This window comes from Panthera tigris, chromosome E1, assembly GCF_018350195.1.
Source record: "Panthera tigris isolate Pti1 chromosome E1, P.tigris_Pti1_mat1.1, whole genome shotgun sequence".
NCBI classification, from domain to species: Eukaryota; Metazoa; Chordata; class Mammalia; order Carnivora; family Felidae; genus Panthera; species Panthera tigris.
This window is the reverse complement of record NC_056673.1, coordinates 14,849,992-14,873,503: the sequence shown is the minus strand read 5'-3', so window position 1 is coordinate 14,873,503 and position 23,512 is coordinate 14,849,992. Positions and strand designations below refer to the sequence as shown.

The 23,512-nt window shown below is 40.2% G+C and overlaps 1 protein-coding gene across 2 annotated transcripts in view; it reads right to left on the bottom strand.

Moving 5' to 3' along the window:
• SMYD4 (SET and MYND domain containing 4) overlaps positions 1–23,512 on the bottom strand; it is a 47,020-nt gene that overhangs the window by 16,672 nt on the left and 6,836 nt on the right. For both annotated transcript variants that reach the window (XM_007076118.3, XM_042967089.1), the window contains exons 3-5: positions 11,229–11,373; positions 5,154–5,243; positions 2,511–3,645 (exon numbers count right to left, since the gene is read on the bottom strand). In XM_007076118.3, coding sequence (XP_007076180.1) covers positions 2,511–3,645; positions 5,154–5,243; positions 11,229–11,373 — 1,370 coding nt within the window. The remainder of the gene's footprint in view (positions 1–2,510; positions 3,646–5,153; positions 5,244–11,228; positions 11,374–23,512) is intronic.

Sequence of the window (23,512 nt, the reverse complement as noted above, 5' to 3'; positions counted from 1 at the left end):
ATGCCCCTAAATTATTTTTACTCATTTTGAAAGATTCGTTTAGAGTTTAGCCCATTTATAATTACTTAAAAACTCATTTTATCATCTTTATCATCTTTTTGCTCAGTTAACTTGTTTTTAAAAAATCTCCTGGAGAATAATAAGGAAGTATACAATCCATTTTAAATTTACTAGAATAACGTTACTACTGTGTGAATCAGTGTTTTTAATTTTAAAAATATAGAAAAACTTCATGGGTGCCTAGGTGAATCTCAGCTCAGGTCTTGATCTCAGGGTATGAGTTCAAGCCCCGTGTTGGTAGGCATGAAGCCTACATAGGGAAAAACAAACAAACAAACAAACAAACAAACAAAAAACCCATATAATCTTTATACACACACACACACACACACACACACACACATAAAGAAGTTCAAAGAAGAAAGTAGCAATCACCCATATTTCCACTTTCAGAATTGATTACTGTTAAGATTTTGGAATTTTTTGCATTTAGTCTTTTTTTTTTCTTTTTTTTTTTTTTTAATTTTTTTTTTTTTTAACGTTTATTTATTTTTGAGACAGAGAGAGACAGAGCATGAACGGGGGAGGGGCAGAGAGAGAGGGAGACACAGAACTGGAAGCAGGCTCCAGGCTCCGAGCCATCAGCCCAGAGCCTGGCGCGGGGCTCGAACTCACGGTCCGTGAGATCGTGACCTGAGCTGAAGTCGGACACTCAACCGACTGAGCCACGCAGGCGCCCCTTTTTTTTCTATTTTTAAACATCATGTAAATAAGAATAAATTATGCATAAAATATAGAACCTCATAGATAGGGGCGCCTGGGTGGCTCAATTAGTTGCTACCCAAAAGTTTATTCTGAACTTATGAAAATTTTTACCCCAAACTTGCTATACAAATAAAAGCCTGACTATAATGAGATGTCACGCACATGGAGCAAAACATTTGGGCTAAGATTGTTTGATGGTGCGGAACAGGCCATGGAGGGAAGCGGATGGAAAACTCCTCTACCGTTCTGGTTCCGGGAGTCAGTCTGCTATTGTCTACCCAGGCAAGAGTTTCTACAGTTCTTAGAGCTACTGACATTTCTACCTTTTTTGTCTGTTCTATTAAGTACTTTAGGAGCATGACACAATAAAATCAGGAGTTGGTAACTTTCTGCCATTATAATCTGGAAGCCCCCTATACTATATTTTTATATTCGCAAAAACAGAACTCAATGAAAATAGTATTTTTTAAAATGCCAGGGAATGTACCCAAGGGAAAACAAAATTCTGGAAAAACACTTAACAGATGTATTTTAGAAGGTAGCAATGGCTCAAAGAAGCAAAAGAAAGCAGAGAAGAAAACAGAGACTAGCTTGCAATAGGATTTCCTAGTATTATGGGATGAATCCAGTGCTATTTTTGGATGTTCCATGTGCTTCAGGATGGGGAAGAGAGTCTTCCTCCAAAACACCTCTACTGAAATGCCTATACATCATAACACTTGGCAGCTGAATTAAAATTTAAGATAAAAACATGCATACAAAAGGTTGACAAAATTCTAGATTACCTAATATGAGAAGATCAAAAGAATTGAATTGAAAGACAGTATCTGTTAAAATGGAGATCGTACAATAGAAACGCTGGAAACACCATCTCTTTTCTAATAGTATCTGTTGTCAGTACAGTGTCACTGTGATGCTGGGCACATCCAGTCTCTCCATCTGCCTTAAACAGCTTTATCTATAGGGCATGTTTCAGGCAAGCAGGGTGAGGCTGGTCTGTGTCTAGGGGTGGCCCCTAGATTATTGGCCATGCACCAAAGGATCAACAGTTCATGGTAGTGTTGTGTGAAAAGTTGTGCTTGGCCAGATGGCTCTCTTGGAAATTTAAAACAGAAGATTGGGGGAAATCTGTCAATTGGAAAGGGAAGCGATCGAGTGGCTGAGTCACATGAATAAGACTTTGATATGCTAACTCAACCATAGACCTTCTTTCTGCAGTCTTCTTTGATTACTATTTCATAATAAACTCCCCCTTAGCAATTGGGTTTTTAAGGTATTTTTACAAACTACAAAGGTATTCTTCACAACTCAGTAAAATTAGGTGGGATTAAACTAACCATTTTAGTGGGGTGTCTGGGTGGCTCAGTCGGTTAAGCGTCTGACTCTGGATTTCGGCTCAGGTCATGCTCTCATGATTTTTCAGTTTGAGTCCTGTGTCTGTCTCTGCCCCTCCCCTGCTCGTGCTTACTCTCTCTCTTTTTCAAATGAATAAATAAACTTAAAAAAAAAAAAACCCATAAACTACCCATTTTAGCGATGAGAAAACCGAGGCAGAGTGGAATCAAATAATTTGTTAAGGCCACGTGGCTTCTCAGTGCCATAATCACGACAACACGAGGTAGCCAGCGGTGTTTTCCCATCAGACCGCTGATTTGAAGGCTGCCGTTTCCACTCACAGTTCTTTCTCCCCAGATATTAGCTACATCAAGGACAGTACCGTAAGGCAAGAACAGCTTCCCTCCTACCTGTGTGCTGAATGGTGGTGATCGCCTGAGCGTTACACTGCAGCTGCAGCACGTGTTTCAGCATGGCCACTCCCCAGACATCCAACTCTGAACCCGACCCAGGAGGCACTGCCGCCGCTGGCTTGTAGCAACTGGCTGCTTCAAGTCGCCTGCACAGTGCAGAGACACTTAGAGCACAGAGAAATCTGTGCTCCGGGCTATGGTTTCCAGTATGTGGCAGGAGGTGGAAGACGGCATTGTAATTACTTTCATATTTCCCATTCAGATCACATCCTGGAACTGGGGGCTCGAGCATTTTGCCTTTGTTCTCACTCTCCCCTCCCAGGTCACAAGTGAGTGTTTGCACCAGAGTCTCTCTTTCAGGTGAACATGTGTCTTTGTTCCTAATCTCACCACAAAGCTTCCTTATGACGTTGCTTGCATCCTCAAATCTAGCTACGAGAGTGGACCTCAGGGCGATGTGGCAGAAGACACCCAGTGTGAGAAGCAGCCCCCCTAGAGAACACTCCACACTATGGTACAGGTCCCAGGCCTGCTGCATACAGTCATGGCTGCAGTATTTGGCATAGCTGCACCCATCACAGGGAACTGTGGCCAAAGTGTGGTCCAAACATCGGTGACAGTAGAGGTCCCCGTTGGTAACCCTGGTATCCCACTTGCTCTCTAGGTGACGTAGCGGTGGCATCTCTCCCGGGTGAAGGACGCTCACAAAAGCGTCCTCCTTCACCAAGAGCTCTCCTGGGAGAATATCTTTTGTGGCAACCAAATAGCGGCCTCTTAAGGGGTCTGTGCGTAAGCTGACAGATGACGATGCGCTGGGGACTTGTCCATTCTCTCCCTTTAGGTCCATATCCTCCAAGGCTTTGGTTAGAGCTGCCGGGAAGGTTTCTGTGAGACTCTCCTTTTCTTGTGCCTTCATTTTCAGACGACAGAGGTTTGTCTGCAGAATCTGAAACTGGGCAGCTGCGAGGGTTGGTTTGGCAGCAAAGCTACTTTCAAGATCACTGATGGTCTGGCTCGCCTCCTGTCGTCTCCCCAGGGTCACCAGACATTCAGCCTTACGCAACATCATCTTGGGTTGCAGTCTCTCTGGATACCCGTGCATCTGCGCTCTCATGATGTCTTTAAGACACATCTGCAAACAGAAAGGAGATCCCCAAATGACCCTTGGTCCCTACTTTCAGTGTCTATTGCAAATCGTAACAAAAATCTACAGGAAACTTACGAGATTATTACAGATGCAGCAACTATAACCACGTGCTAATTTCTTTAAATCATATTCTACCGTGTGATGTTTTGAGTGATTAAGTAATACTTGCCAAGGATATTGTGTTTGTCTTATTGAATATTCCTGTTTTGAGGAAGAAAAGTCTTACACACAGAAGTCAGACAGATCCGCATTCCACTATTGACTGCCTCTTACGAGCTGTGGGACCCTGTGTAAGGAACTTCATTTCTAAGTGTCTTGGTGTTCTCATCTGAAAAATAGGGACAACCTCACAGGGTTGTTTTAAGGATGAAATAAGGTAATACACCTAAGGTTGAAAAGAATGCGTGGGGCATCGTATGTGTTCAATGTATGATGATCACTGCTGCAAGAAGGGAATAGAAATAACCAATATAGGGAAAGTTATGAAGGGTTACATATTACACAAGTTCTTGCAATTGTTGTCCTCAATTGTCCAGGACTTTTTTGCTCAGGGTCTGGAGTTAAATTCTTGCTTGTCTCTTTTAGTTCAAAGGGCAATAGGTATGAACTTGTGAGTATTCAAAAAGTTCTTAAAAAAAAATTTTTTTTTTTAATGTTTACTTATTTTTAAGAGTGAGAGAGAGAGAGTGAGCAGGGGAGGGCCAGAGAGAGACAGAGACACCGAATCCAAAGCAGGCTCCAGGCTCTGTGCTGCCAGCACAGAACGTGACACCGGGCTCGAACTTATGAGCCGCGAGATCATGACCTGCACCGAAGTCAGAAGCTCAATTGACTGAGCCACCCAGGCGCCCCCAAAAAGTTCTTAATTGTAGGGAATATTTTACATTTCTGTGGTATTCCAAAAAAGGACATGCCAAAATGACGTTTGAGAGCTTATCCTTAGACCTCAACTAGGGAATGACAAGAAAGTCGCCCATATAAAGCCCACTTCCTTCCTCATAGGCATACACAGGCATTTCAGCGCAACTTGGACTTGCCCTTTCAAAAGGCATATTGAGGGTGAGCTGCATTATTGAAGGGATAATCTTGAACATGCTCTACTCATTAAAAACAAACAAACAAACAAACAAGTAAATTGTTTGCAAACACTTGGAACCCGAAGTATTATTAGCAACATATCTCACTGCTGATCTCAACACTGAGAACTGCTGACCCACTGGATATAGTCCATGGCCCTGTGCCACGTGCCATGACTCTTTCTTGTCAACCAATACTGTCCCACATAATCACCTGTGATAGGTAAAATGAATCAGGAGAGAAAAAAATGAATCGGGGAAGAATAAATTTTGGAGGATACCAATTTTCTTCCAATTCAACTGACTGCAGCATGGCCTAGGTTTAGTGCTCTAAGGTAGGAGCAGAGAAGGCAGTCTAGTCTTCCAGGGTACCCCCTCCAGATCCTCTCCAATCACACCATGCACCCTGATACTCACTTCATGCTGACCCAGGTGGAAGAGGGCTGCAGAGCGATTGGCATAACACAGTGAAATGTCTGCAGTGTGAGGCCTTGAATGTGATATTCCCTGCAAAACAATGAACCGGTTAAAAGTATAAATGGGAAATAGCATTAAAAAAAAAATCTCTACACCCAATGTGGGGTTCCAACACACGACTCCGAGATCAAGAGTCATGTGCTATACCAACTGAGCCAGCCAGGCACCCAGAAAACAAGCATTTCTAAAGGTTTTGGGTTTTTTTTCTTTGTTCCAGATAAGGGCTCTGCTATGAAAGACGGTATGAAATTCGGAAAGTTACTGGATCTTTTTGTGCTTCAGCTTCATTTTTAATTATCTCAGAGCAAAGCTGGTGAAGATCGAGTGAGGAAATAAATACTCAAAGCACTTTGAAGATAGCAGCATCAAACACCACTTCAGCCACAAACAATCCTAAAGGTAAATGAAAATGGAGGAAAATATTGCAAGCACAATCCTGCACACAACAAAGGGTGAGTGGCACAAATAGAAATTCACAAAAGAAGAAACACTAATGATACTTATTTCTTAGAAAACAAATAGTTAATTTATTTGTGGATAGTAAAATATATGCAAATGAAAGCACACAGGGCTCCTTTCCTTCTACCACCAAATTGGCAAGGATTAAGAATTATCATAAAGGTAGCATCTCAAATCACTGGAGAAAAAAAAAGGGATTATTCAATAAAAGTATTGTGACAAGTAGGAAGAGAAATAAAGTTGGCCCTCTATTTATGATAAACCTTTAATTAGGACAAATTCTCAATGGATCAAAATCTTAATGTAAAAAATGAAACTCTCAGAGCACTAGAAGAAACTATAGGAAAAATCTAAAGCAATGTTGAAGTGAGGAATCCCTTTGTAACTATGACACAAAACCCAGAAGTCACAAAAGGTTAATAAATTTGAGTACATAAAATATTTCTTGAGGCACCTGGGTGGCTCAGTCAGTTAAGTATCTGACTTTGGTTCAGGTCATGATCTCACCATTTGTGAGTTCAAGCCCCACATCAGGTTCTCTGCTGTTAACGTGGAGCCTGCTTGGGATCCTCTGTCCCCCTCTCTCCCCCCCCCCAAAATAAATACACATTAAACAACTATTAAAAAAAACACATTTCTTTACAGCAAACCAATAAAAGCAGTATCAAAAGGCAAACATTGAACCGGAAAAAATATCTGTAACTCATGTCACAGGCAAAGGGCTCATTTCTTTACTTTATGATAGTTCTTGCAGATCAATAAGATGATGACCAATAATTCAACAGGAAAATAAGCAAATGATATGAATAGAGAGTTCTAATGGGAAATAGAAATGGCTCATAAACATATGAAAAAACGCTCAGCCTCATTCATAATCAGCAAAATGCAAATTAAAACTCTACTGGACCTTGAAAACATTATGCTAAGCGAAATAAGCCAGAAACAAAAGGACAAATATTGTATGATTCCATTTACATGAGGTACCTGGAATAGGCAATATCATAGAGACAGAAACAGAACAGCGATTGTCTGGGGTGAGGGGGAGGGAGGTATGGAGAGTTACTGTTTAAAGGGCACAGAGTTGGTTTTGGTTGATGAGAAAGTTCTGGAAATGTATGATGATGGTTGTGATGTGGGAAAGAAAGGCAAAAGGAAAAAAATTAAAATTTCCTTACTACTTACTGCCCATTGACATGTCCTGGAGACAGGCCGAGCAACCCTCCTCTAGGAACTCAACTGCCTGGATGCTAATACTTTGCTAAGGGCAAAAGGCTTAGCTTAGCATTAGCCCGACCTCCAGGATCCTGTAAGTCTTCTTTAACATATAAAAATTCCTTTGGAAACTTCCTTTCTCTCTAACACCCCGAGATATATGTTGGCAATCATCCTCCAAGCTTATGGCCCACTGATACACATCTGAAGGACCTCAAGACTGAGTTTTTACTAAACAATAATAAATTACCTTCTCCTAACAAGAGCTAGCCCCCTCAAGGTCCTGGAAACCTTGCTTCCACATTCCTTAGAGACTTACTCTACCCCTCACCCCCTCCCAACTTGAAGATACATAGTCAAGTGCTCTTCACAACCCTAGTGCAGCTCTTTCTGCCCACGTGTCCTGTCCCTGTGCTTTAATAAAAACCACCCTTATTGCCCTCAAGATGCTTCAATTCTTTCTTGACCATTTGCCGCAAACCCCAACATTTCCACATCAGTTAAACAGCACTGTAAGTGTACTTAACGCCACTGCGTTGTATACTTAAAAATGGTTACAATGGAACATTTTATGTAATGTATATTTTACCAGAGTAAAAAAAGTTTCCATCTGATAAATTGGAAAAAAAAAAAAAAAACAACTATACTGAGAAACCATTTTTTAGCTATCAGATTGGCAAAGATAAATAAAGCCGATAGCACATGGAGTCATCAAAGGAGTGGGAAAATGAGCATTCTCATATGTTGCCAGTGGGAGTATAAGTTGGTCTCATGATTATGAAGGGCAAGTTAGCAACATATATATGTATTTAATATATATATCTATATCATTTATATCTCCATTAAACCAGCAACTCCTCTTCTAGGAGTTTATCCTACAGATATAATCTTTTACCCCAGTGCTTAACCGACTGAGCCAACCAGGAGCCTCTCTTTTACCCCAATGATAGGTACAAAATAACCTACATGCAAAGTTTCTCAGCATAGAGTTGTTTGAAATAGCCAAAGATAAGGAACAACTTAGATCAATTACATATTGATCTATAAGATGCTGGCTAAATAAATTACTATACATCCATATTAGGTAATACCATGCAGCTGTAAGAATGAGGAAGCTCTTAATGTTCTGAGGTGGAATGATCTTCAAGATATTATTAAGTGAAAAAAGCAGGGGGCTGAACAGTGTATATTTATGTAAAAAGTGTATGTGTGTGGGGGCTCCTGGGTGGCTCAGTTGGTTAAGCGTCCAACTCTTGATTTCGGCTCAGGTCATGATCTAGAGGTTCATGGTATCCAGCCTGGAGTAGGGCTCTGTGCTGACAGTGTGGAGCCTGCTTGGGATTCTCTCTCTCCCTCTCTCTCTGCTCCTCCCCCGCTTGTATGTGCGTACGCTCTCTCTCTCTCAAAATACATAAACATTTTTAACAAATAAAAATAATTTTTTTTTAAAGTGTATGTGCGTGCAGGAATGGGAGATTGTTTGTATTTATTTATATATGCTAAATACCTCTGGAAGACACATTTAACAGTGCTGGGTTCTGGTGTTAGGTAAAGTGGTGGCCAGGAGACAGAAGAAATAGACTACACTGTGTATATATTCTTGTACCTTTTGAATTTTAACTATGTAAACACATTTCATATTAAAAATAAATAGCTAAAATAATAAAATCTTAAAAACTAGTATTGCTGAGGATACAGAGAAATGAACATTCCCATATTCTACTAGAAGGGTTATTAACTAGTTTTTTCCTAGAGAACAATCCAGCACCAAGTACCAAAGGCTTAGAATAATACATTTAAATTGACCCAGCAAATTCTCTTCTAGGAATTTATCCTAAGGAAGTAATCAGATGCGTAAAAATATTTACATAGAAAGACACTCCTTGTAGCCTTGTGATACCAAGCAATCTGTCAACATTAGGAGATGTTAAATCAAGCATAGTTCTCTGTAATGGAACACTAAACTAGCCATAAAAAAATCATGTGCTAGTGGAAAATTTAATAACACGAGAAAATGGTCACAATAAATTGTTGAGGGAAAAAAGCAGATTACAAAACAGTAAGTGCAGCATTATCCCAATTTTGTAAAAGAAAAACATATTTTCAGAGGAAAAAGCGTCTGGATGGATATAAGCAAAAATGTTAACAGTGCCTATCCCTGACTATGTGACTTTTTTACTCCTTATGCTTCTCTATATTTTCCAAGTAACTTACAAAACATAGTACTTTTATAATCAGATAGAAACAACAAATATTACTTAAAAAAAGAGAAAATAGCAGGTTTGTAGAAAATTGCAAAGTACCATAATCCCCAAAATACTAGCTTCATGAAATAGGAAGGCTCATCTCCCTTCACATACAGAGCAAACCTTAATTTTTTGTCTGATTTCCCTTTTTATTTTACTTGTTTTCCTTGAACAACTTCCCATATGATCACATTTCTGATGCACATGCATAAACTTGAAGAGATTAGCTCTGTAAAAAGGAACTATTAAGCCACTTGTCAGTGGATCGTTACTTAATTCTTCAGGAATCACGAATTCACATTATTCAACTAAATACTTTATAACATTACAATTTAGGGCTCTTATCAGTTATAGAGGCTATTGTTAGAAGTCTGAGAGTTGTTGGAAAACTAATTCCAAATGTTAAGCTTAGCCCTGTTAAAGATTCAGAGTAAAGGTGTTTACCCTTCAAATTTACACTCATTCTTTTATTAAAAAAAAAAAAATTTAATGTTTATTTATTTTTGAGAGACAGAGTGTGAGTGGAGGAGGGGCAGAGAGAGAGAGAAAGACACAGAATCTGAAAAGGCTCCAGGCTCTGAGCTGTCGGCACAGAGCCCAACACGGGCCTTGAACTCACAAGCCGTGAGATCATGGCCTGAGCTGAAGTCAGATGCTTAACCGACTGAGCCACCCAGGTGCCCCTACACTCATTCTTTTAAATATAAAAGATCACAGACGTGGTGAGAGGATTGGTACATTCCTGCTTTAAGCCCATGTTTATCTCTTAAAAATTATGGACGGAAGTCTCTCAGGGATCTTGTTTCAGTTTCCATGATGGAAGCAGGACAGTAAAAGCCTCAGATTGTTAAAAGCCACTCTTCCTGATCAAAATCTAGCTCAGTGATGCTTAGTTTTTATTTTATTTTATTTCATTTCATTTCATTTCATTTCATTTCATTTTTTAAAGTTTATTTATTTCGGGCGCCTGGGTGGCTCAGTTGGTTAAGCATCCAACTTCGGCTCAGGTCATGATCTCATGGTTTGTGAGTCTGAGTCCTGAGTCAGGCTCTGTACTGACAGCTCAGGGCCTGGAGCCTGTTTCAGATTCTGTGTCTCCCTCTTCTCTCTGCCCCTCCCCGACTCATGTTCTCTCTCTCTCTCAAATAAATATTAAAAAATAAATATAGGCATACCTCATTTTAATGTGCTTCACACACATGGCGTTTTTTTTTTTTTTTATTACAAATTAAAGGTTTGTGGCAATCCTGCATTGAGCATGTCTATCAGCACCATTTAATAGCCTTTGCTCACATTGTTCATTGTGTCTCTGTGTTACATTTTGGCAATTCTTGCCATATTTCAAACTTTCATCATTATATTCATTACGATGAGCTGTGATCAGTGATCACGACTTGCTGAAAGCTCAGCTGACAGTTAGCTTTTTTTTTTAGCAATAGAGTACTTTTAATTTAAGGTATGCACATTTTTTTGATATAATGCTATGGCACACTTAGTAGACAATAAATAGTTTAGTGTGAACATAACTGGGAAGCCAAGAAATTCATTTGGCTAGCTTTATTGAGATATTTGCTTCATCGTGGTAGTCATCTCCTAGGTACTGCTGTATCTGTTGACAACCTTCAAAATGGGATTTAAGTAGGCTGTGGCAGTTGGGCTTATTTTCCTTTCCAAGTTAACCTAAGTCATACCAGTTGTAAGCAAACACTGCGACTGACCAAACACCTAGCTGGCCTCTAAATTGGGACTATCAAACCAACAGCCTCATCAGTCATTCTGATACAAAGGGCACACAATTCAGTGACAGCTGACAGACCCGGGCAAGGCAGAGCCATGGGTCCAATAAGCCTATTGCTACAGGGTATCTGAGGGAATTTAGGAATAGAAGTTTCTTGATGGAATTCAGGACGCGCATATGCCTTTGTTTTGGCATATAACCAACGGCAGAATTCTGCCAGTTTTCTTTTTCAAATTCAGTTCACAAATTGTAAACAAGGGAACCACTGGCTACACAAGTCAGCAGTAAGGTTCTGTGACCTGAAGAACTACGCATCGCGGAATCGTTGGTAGCCCCTCCTGCTGAGATGCGGTGCCTTACCTTAGAGTACAGCACTGTGGCTCCCATATAATCCTTCTGCTGAAATTTTTTGTTTCCTTCTTCTCTGTAGAAAAGGGGAGCGTTGGGGTCCTTTTCCACCAGGTAGCCTCTAGACAGATTTTGTAAAAACATCTCATCCTCGGGTCTTCATGAAGAAAGAAACAAAACAAAAAAAGCACACATTTGTTATTTCAAGGGAAGTACCTTAACCACTGCACTTGAAACGTCGTGAGTACCTACCTGCAAAACACTGGGACACATGAGGTTGTCTGTATCGTGTAATGTGAATGGGGGGGGGGGGGGAATCTTATGGCCTCAGAGGCATAGATACCAGAATTTCTATTTAGAGGACAGAATGCTAATTATTTATTTTATAATTACCACCCCTACGATAATGTATCATAAAAAAGCTTAGGTGTGGAGAATAACATAATACATGGTTTTGTATTTGCAGAGTATTCTCCACTTAAACTGTGTTGAAAATACTTGAGTGAATGGCTGACAGAAGGAGGAAAGAGAGGCGAAGAGGGAGGGAGAGGTAGGGAAAGAGAAAGAGAAAATGAAAATGAATCATAAAGTAAATGTAGTAAAGTATTAACATTTGGGGAATCTGAAAGAAGATACTGAAAAGAAAGTCACAGGCCCCAAATGGTATCACTTGTTAAGGACCCAAGTCATGGGGCGCCTGGGTGGCGCAGTCGGTTAAGCGTCCGACTTCAGCCAGGTCACGATCTCGCGGTCCGTGAGTTCGAGCCCCGCATCAGGCTCTGGGCTGATGGCTCGGAGCCTGGAGCCTGTTTCCGATTCTGTGTCTCCCTCTCTCTCTGCCCCTCCCCCGTTCATGCTCTGTCTCTCTCTGTCCCAAAAAAAAAAAAAAAAAAAAAAAAATTAAAAAAAAAAAAAAAAAAAAAAAGGACCCAAGTCAGTAAACCAAGACTTAATACCTAAGCTGACTGCAGTTGCAAGACCCCAGAAATGTAACCTTTAACCTCCAGATAGGAATTTACTGGTCAGCACTAGTAAGTTTACTGACAGACCCCTTCCATTCGCCTTAGGAGGGTGACCTTGCCTAAAACAATGGATTCTTTGCTAATAATTTCCTTTTTCTCCACACTGTCTCTACCTTTATTATTTTTATTATTATTTTTTTAACGTTTATTTATTTTTGAGACAGAGAGAGACAGAGCATGAACAGGGGAGGGTCAGAGAGAGGGAGACACAGAATCTGAAACAGGCTCCAGGCTCTGAGCTGTCAGCACAGAGCCCGACGCGGGGCTTGAACTCACGGACCGCGAGATCATGACCTGAGCCGAAGTCGGCCGCTTAACCGACTGAGCCACCCAGGCGCCCCTCTACCTTTATTTTTTTAAGTTTATTTATTTATTTTTAAATATTTATTTATTTGAGAGAGAGAGAGGGAGAGAGGAACAGAGAAAGAGGGAGACAGAGAATCCCAAACAGGCTCCCGCCATCAGTGAAGAGCCCCACAAGGGGCTAGAAACCACAAACTGTGAGATCACCACCTGAACCAAAACCAAAAGTCAGGCGCCCAACCAAGCCACCCAGGCATCCCTAAATGTTTGTTTATTTTAAGACAGAGAGATAGGGGGGGAGAGAGAGAGAGAGAGAGAGAGAGAGGGAGAATGAATGAGGATCTCAAGCAGGCTCCAAGCTGTCAGCAAGGAGCCCGATGAGGGCTCAGATCTCACGACTGTGAGATCAGGACCATGATATGATGACCCTGAGATCATGACCTGAGCTGAAATCAAGAGTGGGGCACTCAACTGACTGAGCCACCCAGGCACCCACATCCTCCCTACTTTGAGCTGTCAGTGCAGAACTGGGCGAGAGGGTCAAACCCAGGAACTGTGAGATCATGACCTGAGCCAAAGTCGGAGGCTTAGCTGACTGAGCCACCCAGGCGTCCCTCTACTTTTAAAAACCTTCCCTTTTCCATAGCCCTTTAGAGCTCCCTTCTACTTGCTAGTTGGGATGCTGCTCAATTCATGAATCAATTAACAAAGCCAACTGGATCATTAAAATTTAGTTAGTTGAGGGGTATTTGACTTAGGCTCAGGTCATGATATCGAAGTCTATGAGTTTGAGACCCACATCGGTTTCTCTGCTGTCAGAGTGGAGCCTGTTTGGGATCCTGTCTCTCCCTCAATCTGCTCCTCCCCCATGCTCGTGTGTGCATGTGCGCTCTCTCTCTCTCAAAAATAAACATTAAAATTGTTTAAAAATAATAAAATAAAATAAAATAAAATAAAATAAAATAAAATAAAATAAAATAAAATAAAATTTTCTTGGTTGGGGCATCTGGGTGACTCAGTCGGTTAAGTGTCTGACTCCTGATTTTGGCTCAGGTCATGATCTCACAGTTTGTGAGTTTGAGCCCTGCATGGGCTCTGTGCTGTCAGCTAGGAGCCTGCTTGGTATTCTTTCTCTCAACCTCTCTCTTGCTCTCTCTCTCATAAATACATAAATAAACTTAAAAAAATTTACTTGATTGAATTTTTGTTACTTAACAAAGTATATTACTTTGTTATACTTAATATACTTAACAAAGTATATACTTCTTAAAGGTATATACTTTTTAAAATATACTTAACAAAGTATATTACACAGCGATTATTTGTACTATTTTTACAAATTTTATTGTAAAAATTACTATTACTATTGTAAAATTACTATTTTACAAATAATTCTGAAATTATTTCAACCTGAAAAGGCTAAGTGTCTAACTCTTGGTTTAGGCAGGGGTCGTGATCTCATGGTCTGTGAGTTTGAACACTGCATTTGGCTCTGTGTTGACAATGCGAAGCCTGCTTGAGATTCTTTCTCTCTTTCTTGTTCTGCTCCTCTCCTGCTCTCTCTCTCAAAAATAAATTAATAAACATAAAAAAACCCACAAATAAACACACACACTGGCAACGGAGAATACACCATTCTGCCAACAAGGAGAAACAGAATACCCTAGACTCTCTCTTTAACTGTAAAGAAAGTAAAATATGCATAATGTGAAAAATAAAAATTCCCTTTTTAAAAAATTCTTTAGGGGTGACTATGTGGCTCAGTGGGTTAAGCGTCCAACTTTGGCTCGGGTCATCATCTCACGGTTCATGGATTTGAGCCGTGTCAGGCTCTGTGCTGACAGCTCAGAGCCTGGAGCCTGCTTCAGATTCCGTGTCTCCCTCTCTCTCTGCTCCACCCCCCCCCCTTGCTTCTGCTCTCTCTTTCTCTCTCAAAAATAAACATTAAAAAAAGTTTTTGTTTATTTTTGGGAGACAAAGACACAGAGTGGGAGAGGGGCAGAGAGAGAGAGAGACACACACAGAATCTGAAGCAGGCTCCAGGCTCTGAGCCGTCAGCACAGAGCCTGACATGGGGCTCGAACCCACAAAGCGTGGGATCATGACCTGGGCTGAAGTCAGACGCTCAACCAACTGAGCCACCCAGGTGCCCCCAATTTTGTTTAATTTTTAAAATATGTATTTATTTGAGTGAGTAAGCAAGCAAGCATGAGTGGGGGAGGGGCAGAGATAGCAGGAGAGAGAGAATCCCAAGCAAGCTCTGTGCTGTCAGTGCAGAGCCTGACACAGGGCTCAATCTCACAAATCGTGAGATCATGACCTGAGCCCAGTCAGAAGCTTAACTGACTAAGCCACCCAGGTGCCCTGAAAACTAAAAATTCTCTTAAGCATCTCTTCTCAAAGAAATTGAGATCAGAAGTGTAGAATGTTTTTCAAATTTTTGTTTACAAAGACCCATAATAAGAGATATCTTTTACACCGTGATTCAGTCTGATGTGTCTATGTACACATGTATTGAAATTTCACAAAACATTATCTTTACTATGTATGAGTTAACATCAAATATTTTATTAGTATTTAGATACAATATAGAAAAATATCAAAATAAATAATATAAAAAGGAAAATTAGAAATTTTAATTAAAAAATTTTAATTTAAAAGGTGTGCTTGCCTGTTCTAAGTTTATTCCAGTCTAAAAACAATACGAGGATAATACCCTATGCATATCTGGTGAACCATAGAGTCTGTTGTGTTTTTTTTTTCCTGTTTGTTTTTGTTTTGTTTCAAATTAGGGTAAATCTGAAAATCCTAGTTCAAGCAAAAAAGATTGTGGTGAATAGTAATTATAGCAAAACTCTTCTTGCCTAACAATGGATACTCTTTTATCTTAATCCAAAATGATGATAAATTCAGTGTTGTGTAATTGTTCTTTAGTGCAATTAAGAACTAAGCTGCAATAATTCATCCTTTTCTTCAGGCACCAAGTTAACTCAGTAATTGATTCAAAGTTTTGAAAAGCAAATGGATGTTCTTTTTCTTTTTCATATTCCAAATTTTCTTCTGGAATAGTATGATAAAAAATTTGAAGAAGTGATATAAAACAATTTTTCTTTCTTAAAAAATATATTTATATATATATATATATATTTTGAAGATTAAAAAAAATTTTTTAATGTTTATTTATTCTTTGAGAGACAGAGTGTGAGTGGGGGAAGAACAGAGAGAGAGAGAGAGAGAGAAAGAGAGAGAGACAGAGAATCTGAAGTAGGCTCCAGGCTCTGAGCTGTCAGCACAGAGCCTGATGTAGGGCTTGAACTCACAAACCGTGAGATCATGACCTGAGCTGAAGTCAGACGCTTAACCCACTGAGCCACCTGGGCACCCCTATTGTTTTTGTTTTTGTTTTTGTCTTTTTGAGAGAGAGTGTTAGAGGGAGAGAGAGAATCTCAAGCAGGCTTCACACCCAGCATGATCCCACAATCCTGAGATCATGACCTGAGGTGAAATCAAGAGTTGGACACTAAACCGACTGAGTCACCCAGGTGCCCCAAACCAAATAATTTTTTTTTTTTACATTTATTTATTTTTGAGAGACAGAGCACAAGTGGGGGAGGGGCAGAGAGAATGAGAATCTGAAGCAGGCTCTAGGCTCTGAACTGTCAGCGCAGGGCTCGAACTCATAAACCGTGAGATCATGACCTGAGCTCAAGTCAGATGCTCAACCAACTGAGCCACCCAGGTACCCCAAAACAATTTTTCTAATTATTTTTACTGTGGTAAAATACACAGGACAAAATTGACACTTTAACTATTTTTAAGTATACAGTTCAGTGGCATTAAGTACATTAACAATATTATGCAATTGTCACCACTATCCATTTCCATAACTTTGTAACCATCCCAAACTGAAAACTCTGTCCTCATTGAAAAATAACTCCTCAGGGGTGCCTGGGCGGCTTAGTGGGTAAAGCATCTGACTTCGGCTCAGGTCATGATCTCATGGTTCGTAAGTTCAAATTCAATGTCAGGCACCCTGCTGTCAGCACAGAGCCTGCTTTGGGTCCTCTGTCCCCCCCCCCTCCCCCCGCCCCTCTCCTGCTTGTGCTCTGTGTGTCTCTAAAAATAAATAAACTTAAAAAAAATAATAATTTGATAACTCCCCATTCCTTCCTCTTCCTAGCCTCTGCTAACCTCTATTCTATGTTCTGTCTCTATGAATGTCTACTCTAGGTAACTCAGATAAGTGGAATCATATAATATTTATCCTTTTTATGCCTAGCTAATTTCACTTAGCATACTGTTCCCAGATTCATCCATGTTGTAGCATGTACCAGAATTTCATTTCCTCTTATGGATGAATAATACTCTATTGTATGTAGATACCACATTTTGTTTATCCATTCATCCGTGGATGGACAACATTTGGGCTGTTTCCATTTCTGGCTATTATGAAAAATACTGCCATGAACACTGGTGTGCAAATATCTGTTCGAGTTCTGTTTTCAATTCTCTGGGGTATCCATGCAGAAGTAGGGTTGCTGGACCATATATTAATTCTAGTTTTAATTTTTGAGGAATGACACTGGTTTCCATAGTAGCTACACTATTTTACATTCCCACTAGCAGTGCACAAGGCCTCCAGGTTCTCCGCATCCTCACCAACATGAGCTATTTTCTGTTTGTTTTTTCCTAGTAACCATCCTAATGAATGTGAGGTGGTATCTCACTGCAGTTTGGATTTGCATTTCCCTAGTTATTAGTGATGTTAAGAGCACCTCTCCAGGGGTGCCGGGGTGGCTCAGTCAGTTAAGCGGCTGACTTTGGCTCAGGTCATGATCTCGCGGTTCATGGGTTCGAGCCCCACATCAGGCTCTGTGTTGACGGCTCGGAGCCTGGAGACTGGTTCAGATTCTGTGTCTCCCTCTCTCTCTGCCCCTGCCCCACTCATGTCTGTCTCTCTCTCTCAGAAATAAATAAACATAAAAAACAAAAAAAAGAGAGCACCTCTCCATGTGCTTGTTGGCTATTGATATATCCTTTTTGGAGAAATCTCTATTCAAATCCTTTGCCCATTTTTAAAATCAGGTTGTTCTCTTGTTGTTGAGTTTTAGGAGTTCTCCTTATCAGGTACGTGATTTGCTAATATTTCCTCCCATTATGTGGCTTGCCTTTTTAAATAAAAATCTTTTATTTTTATTTTTTTAAGTAATCTCTCCACCTAACGTAGGGCTCAAACTCACGACACAAGATCAAGAGTCACATGTCCTCTCTACCCACTGAGCCAGCCAGGTGCCCTTCTGTGGGTTGCCTTTTTTACTCTGTTGATATTGTCTTTTTATGCACAAACTGTTTTAATTTTCAAAAGTGTCTACTTTTGTTGCCAGTGTCTTTGTTGTTATAGCCTAGAAATCATTGCCAGCCAATATCATAAGCTTCTACCTTAGGTTTTCTTCTAAAAGTTTTATAATTTTAGCTCTGAAGTTTAGGTCCTTGGGCTATTTCGAGTTAGCTGTTATATATGGTATAAGGTGAAAAGTCTAACTCTGTTTTTTTCATGTGGATGCTAATTAGGGAGCAGACAGAACTGAGTTCCTTCTTCCAGTCTTGTCTTCTGTCTCTGGAGCCCTACTGAGGGCCTCTCATGGAGTCAACTGGCCATGCATCAAGTTCCACAGAGTACAGAGGATTGGGAATGGAGCTGAGACACAATAGTGTGTTAACTCCCACACATCTGTATATACATGTTTTTTCTGAGCCATTTGAAGTAGGTACAGTCATCATAGAAGTTCACCTCTATGCATTTCAGCAGACCTCTGCTAAGAAAAAGAACATTCTATACCTAAAAAAGTTTTTTGGGGGGTGCCTGGGTGGCTCAGTCGGTTGAGCGTCCAACTTTGGCTCAGGTCATGATCTTGCGGTGAGTTGGAGCCCCGCATCAGGTTCTGTGCTGACAGCTCAGAGGCTGGAGCCTGCCTTGGATTCTGTGTCTCCCCCTCTCTCTCTGCCCCTCTCCCACTCACACTCTGTCTCTCTCTCTCTCAAAAATAAACATTAAAAAAAAAAAATTCAAGACCTATTTACGATATAGACAACTTCCTTAAATTAAAAATGGGTATGTACTATAAACCTATGGCAAATGTCCTAAATGGCTGTTACTATTCAATACTGCACTGGAGGTCTAACTAATGTTATAATCAAAAGATAAAATGAGAGGTAAAAATATTGGAAAGGAGGATTACTATTTGCAGATATAGCTACTTACCTAAAAATTCCAAGTGAATTGGCATAAAAACAATAAAATATTGTGAAAATACAGTTAGGCAGCTGTAGGATTCAAAAATTCCTAGCCTTTATACACCAATCGTCAGAGAATGTAATTGGGCGAAAAAAAAGTCTTATTCACGATAACAATAATCTTACAATAGGAAGAAAAAATCTAAGAGGGAATGTGCAAGACCTATACAAAGAAAATGATAGAACTTTACTTAAGGATATGAAGGAAGCCCTAAGCAAATGGCAAGACATACCTTTTACTTGGAGGAGGAAATTTAACATTGTAAAGGTGTCAAGTCTCCCTAAATGAATCTGTAAATTCAACACAATCTGCATCAAACATCCAACAACATTTTTTAGAAAGTATTTATTTATTTTCGAGAGAGAGAGAGAGAGCACGTGTGCAAGTGCAGGGGGAGGGGCAGAGAGAGAGAGGGGGACAGAGGATTCGAAGCAGGCTCTTTGACGACAGCACAGAGCCCGACGTGGGGCTCGAACTCACCAACTGTGAGATCACGACCTGAGCTGGAGTCGGACGCCTAACTGACTAGGCCACCCAGGCGCCCCTAGCCAAGACATTCTTGAAAAAGAAGAAGTATATGAGTGTCTGGGAACTTGGCCTACCAGACAGCAAAGCCACATCTATACGAGCCTTCCATGGTTTCTAGTGTTCCTTCCTTCCACTTCTGGTAATAAAATCTCAGGGAGGAAACCATTTCTTGTGGCTGAAGTAGGGAAGACGCCAATGTGGCAATAGGTTGAGCATCGTGCTATAGCCCTGGCCAATCAGAAAGGCCTCACACTTGTGGTTGAAAGGATGCATCAGGCAGTCAAAATTAGGTTGACTGGAGTCCAAAATTAGGTTGATCTAGACCTTTTCTGCCCAAACTCTCAGGAAAGATGGCCTCTTTTCTTGTGGTTGTTAAGCTTGCAGGACGTGTCCAAGGCTACCAGTGTTGATTATGCCCACCAGGTGTGCAGTTTGTCTGCGAGATGAAGAGCTACAGTCTGATGACATCTGAGCCCCTGGACACAACTCTGCTTGCAAACAGATCTGCCTTGGACATCCTAGTTTCATAGTGCATAAATTTCCTAATGTGAGCTGGGTTTCTGTCACTTGAAACTGAAAGAATTCTAGTATGATACTATAAAGTCACAGTAAAAACCCTTTGGTTTTGACATAGAAATAGAGTCTAGGAACAAATTTGTGGCAAGTGGGAATTCAATTTTTAACGAATATGGCGTTTTGAGGCACTAAGGATATCACGGACTATTCAATAAATGCCTAGGAAAAATCATCTGGAAAAAAGTTAGCACATTCTCTTACATCACATACAAAAATAAATTCCAGTGCTCGCTTCGGCAGCACATATACTAGAATTGGAACAAAAATAAATTCCAGATGGAGTTTTGAGTGAAAACTAAAACACAAAACTACAAAAGAAGTTAGAAGAAAATAAAGACTATTTGCAAGACACATAACTCAGAAACCAGGAAAAAAAAAAGATATAGGTGTATAGAAGTTAAAGCACGCACAATTTATATACAATGCAAAACTCTGCAAGTAAAGATAAACAATCGGTTGGGGGAAAATTAGTCACAAATATAGCAAAGAATTATAGGACCAGATTTTTGAAGATCTCTTATAAATTCATAAGAGAAAGACAGACAACCTAGAGGGAAAATAGGCAAAAGACACAAATGAACAGTTTGCATAAGAAATATAAACGGGTTGTAACATCAGAAATAATGCATTCTTTCACTAGTAATTAGAAAAATGCAAAAAAACAAAACAAAACAAAAACAAAATATTTTTGTCCTGAAGTTTGGCAGAATTAAAGACTACTGCTTTCTAGTGCTGGTGTGGATATAGGAAAGTACCGGTAATGTTTTTTTGGAAGACAATTTGTTAGTATTTACCACATTTTAAAATGCCCTGGGTGGCTCTGCCGGTTGAATGTCCAACTTCAGCTCAGATCATGATCTCATGGTTCATGGGTTCGAGCCCTGTATCGGGCTCTGCACTGACAGCTCAGAGGCTGGAGCCTGCTTCAGATTCTGTGTCTCCCTCTCTCTCTGTCCCTACCCCACTTGCTCTGTCTCTCTCTCTCACAAAAATAAATAAGCATTAAAAACAATAATAAAAAAATAAATAAAATGCTCGTAATGACTGATACAGCTATTTATCTTCTAAGAATATATACGTGTACAAAAACATACAAAAAAGTTGCTTACTGCAGCATTGTTTGTAACAGTAAAAATGCAACAACTTGGAAATAATGTAATTGCCCCTCAACAGGGAAAAGAATAACTACATTGTGGTATAACTACATAAGCAATATCATGCGGTTGCTAGAAAGATTAAGGTGTGACATCGGAGAAAACCTCCTAGAACAAAGCACATAATATGACAGAATAAAGAAAAAGAAATGTAGATATATCTACAATTGTATGAGAATACACAAAAAGGACCAGAAAATTCCAATAAACTGTGGCTGTTTCTGTAGAATTGAATGAAGAGACGGTAAAGGGGAAACCTTCCCGTTAAACTTCATTAAATATCATTTCAAACACGATGAGAATGAATTTGCATCTTGTCAGCATTTATCATAAAGAAAAACAAGTATCAAAAAAAAAAACACCCCAAAACAAGTAAAACGCTAATTGTACCTGGTTAGTACCTGAACTGGCAAGGCTCAACACTGCACTCATCATTTCATTCAACTAAAATCTGAGTGCCCGCTATGTGCCAGACTATCGGCAGTTGTTGGCACAAAGATAAAGACATTAACATTGAACGTGAAAGGTATGTGTTTATGTATCTACATGTATATGAGGCTCTCATGTATGAGTCCTATTGAGCATAAATACGTGCCAGTTGGTGAAGAGCTTTAGACATATTTCCAGATTGACATTCAATCAGTATTTATTAAATGCCTTTTTTGTTTTGTTTTGTTTTGACACAGCACTGCTCTTGTCTACACAAAGACAAACACAGACAACATCTTTGCCCTCATGGAGTTTATAGTCTATAGTGAAGACAGACGTCAATCAAATGATTACATGAACCTGGAAAGGAAAGCTACGTGACGTTGTTAATATATACTAAGCTGGGACTCAGGAGGCTTTCTTGAGGAAAGATCTGGCTGACCCTGAAGGATAAGTAGAACTTAATTAGGGTGCGGAGGAGTAGAGAGAAGCCAGGGAAAGCATTTCAGGCAGAAGAGATACAGGAAGTAAAGGCCACGTGACAAGAAGCACAGTGTACATTAAGAACTGAAAGAAGGTCATGGGGTGCCTGGGTGGCTCAGTCGGTTGAGCGTCCGACTTCAGCTCAGGTCACGATCTCGAGGTCCGTGAGTTCCAGCCCCGCCTCGGGCTCTGGGCTGATGGCTCGGAGCCTGGAGCCTGCTTCCGATTCTGTGTCTCCCTCTCTCTCTGCCCCTCCCCCGTTCATGCTCTGCCTCTCTCTGTCTCAAAGATAAACGAACGTTGAAAAAAAAAATTAAGAAAAAAAAAACTGAAAGAAGGTCAACAATATGCAGGAAATAGGAGTGTGGTAAGAGGAGGCCACGGGCAATGTGCAGACTGCAATGTCTTACTGGCTACATTAGGTTGAGAATTTTAGTCTTTATTGTTAAGAGCGAAAGAAACTCCTGAAAGATTTTAAGTGAGAGCAATATAATCTGATTTGTGTTTTGAAAAAGGATTTCTGTTGTGGTGTAGGAAATAGTTTGGAGGGAGGCAAGTATGCATGTGGGGAACCAGTTGGTAGTATTCTAGCTACTGATAGTAATTTGAATTAGGGAGGTAAAGGGAACGTGTTGGTTTTTGTCACTGCTGTAACAAATTCCTACAAAATTAGTGGCTTGATACAAACAAAAATGTGTTCTCTTACAGTTCCGACATGGGTCTCAGTAGGCTAAAATCAAGGTGTTGGTAAAGACATGTTGGTTTCTGGCTCCAGGGGAGACTCTGTGGCCTCACCTTTTCCAGTTTCTAGAAGCTGCCTACATTCTTTGGCTCGTGGCTCTCTTTCTTTACCTTCAAAACCGGCAATCCTGCATCTCTCTTGACAATTCTTTCATAGTTATATCTCCCTCGGACTCTTCTGCTTCCTTTCTCCACTTTCAAGGATTCTTGTGATTACACTGGGCTAATGGGTAATCCAGGCTACTCTGCCTATCTTAAAACTGGCTCGTTAGCAACCTTAATTCCATCTGCAAACTTAATTTCTCCTTACCATGTAACCTAACACATTCACAAATTCCAGGAACTAGGATGCAGACAACTTTGGGATGTATTATGTAGTATTATATATACCACACAGGAAAAGAGGGAGATTATCAGTTTTTTGTTTTTTTGAGAGAGGGAGAGCGCATGAGCGGGGGGGGGAAGAGAGAGAGAGAGAGAGAGAGAGAGAGAGAGAGAGAGAGAGAGAATCCCAAGCAGACTCTAAGCTCAGCATGGAGCCCAGTGCAGGGCTCGATCCCATGACCCTGGGATCATGACCTGAGATGAAATTAAGAGTCAGAAGTTAAATCAACTGAGCCACCCAGGCACCTCTTATTATAAATGTTTAAATATTTGTTTTGTGGTTATCTTGGAGATTAAAAAATGAATCCCTGAGTTATTTACTATCTTCAGTTAGTACTTTTGCCATTTCCCAAACAATAGAAGAACCTTACAACAATTTAC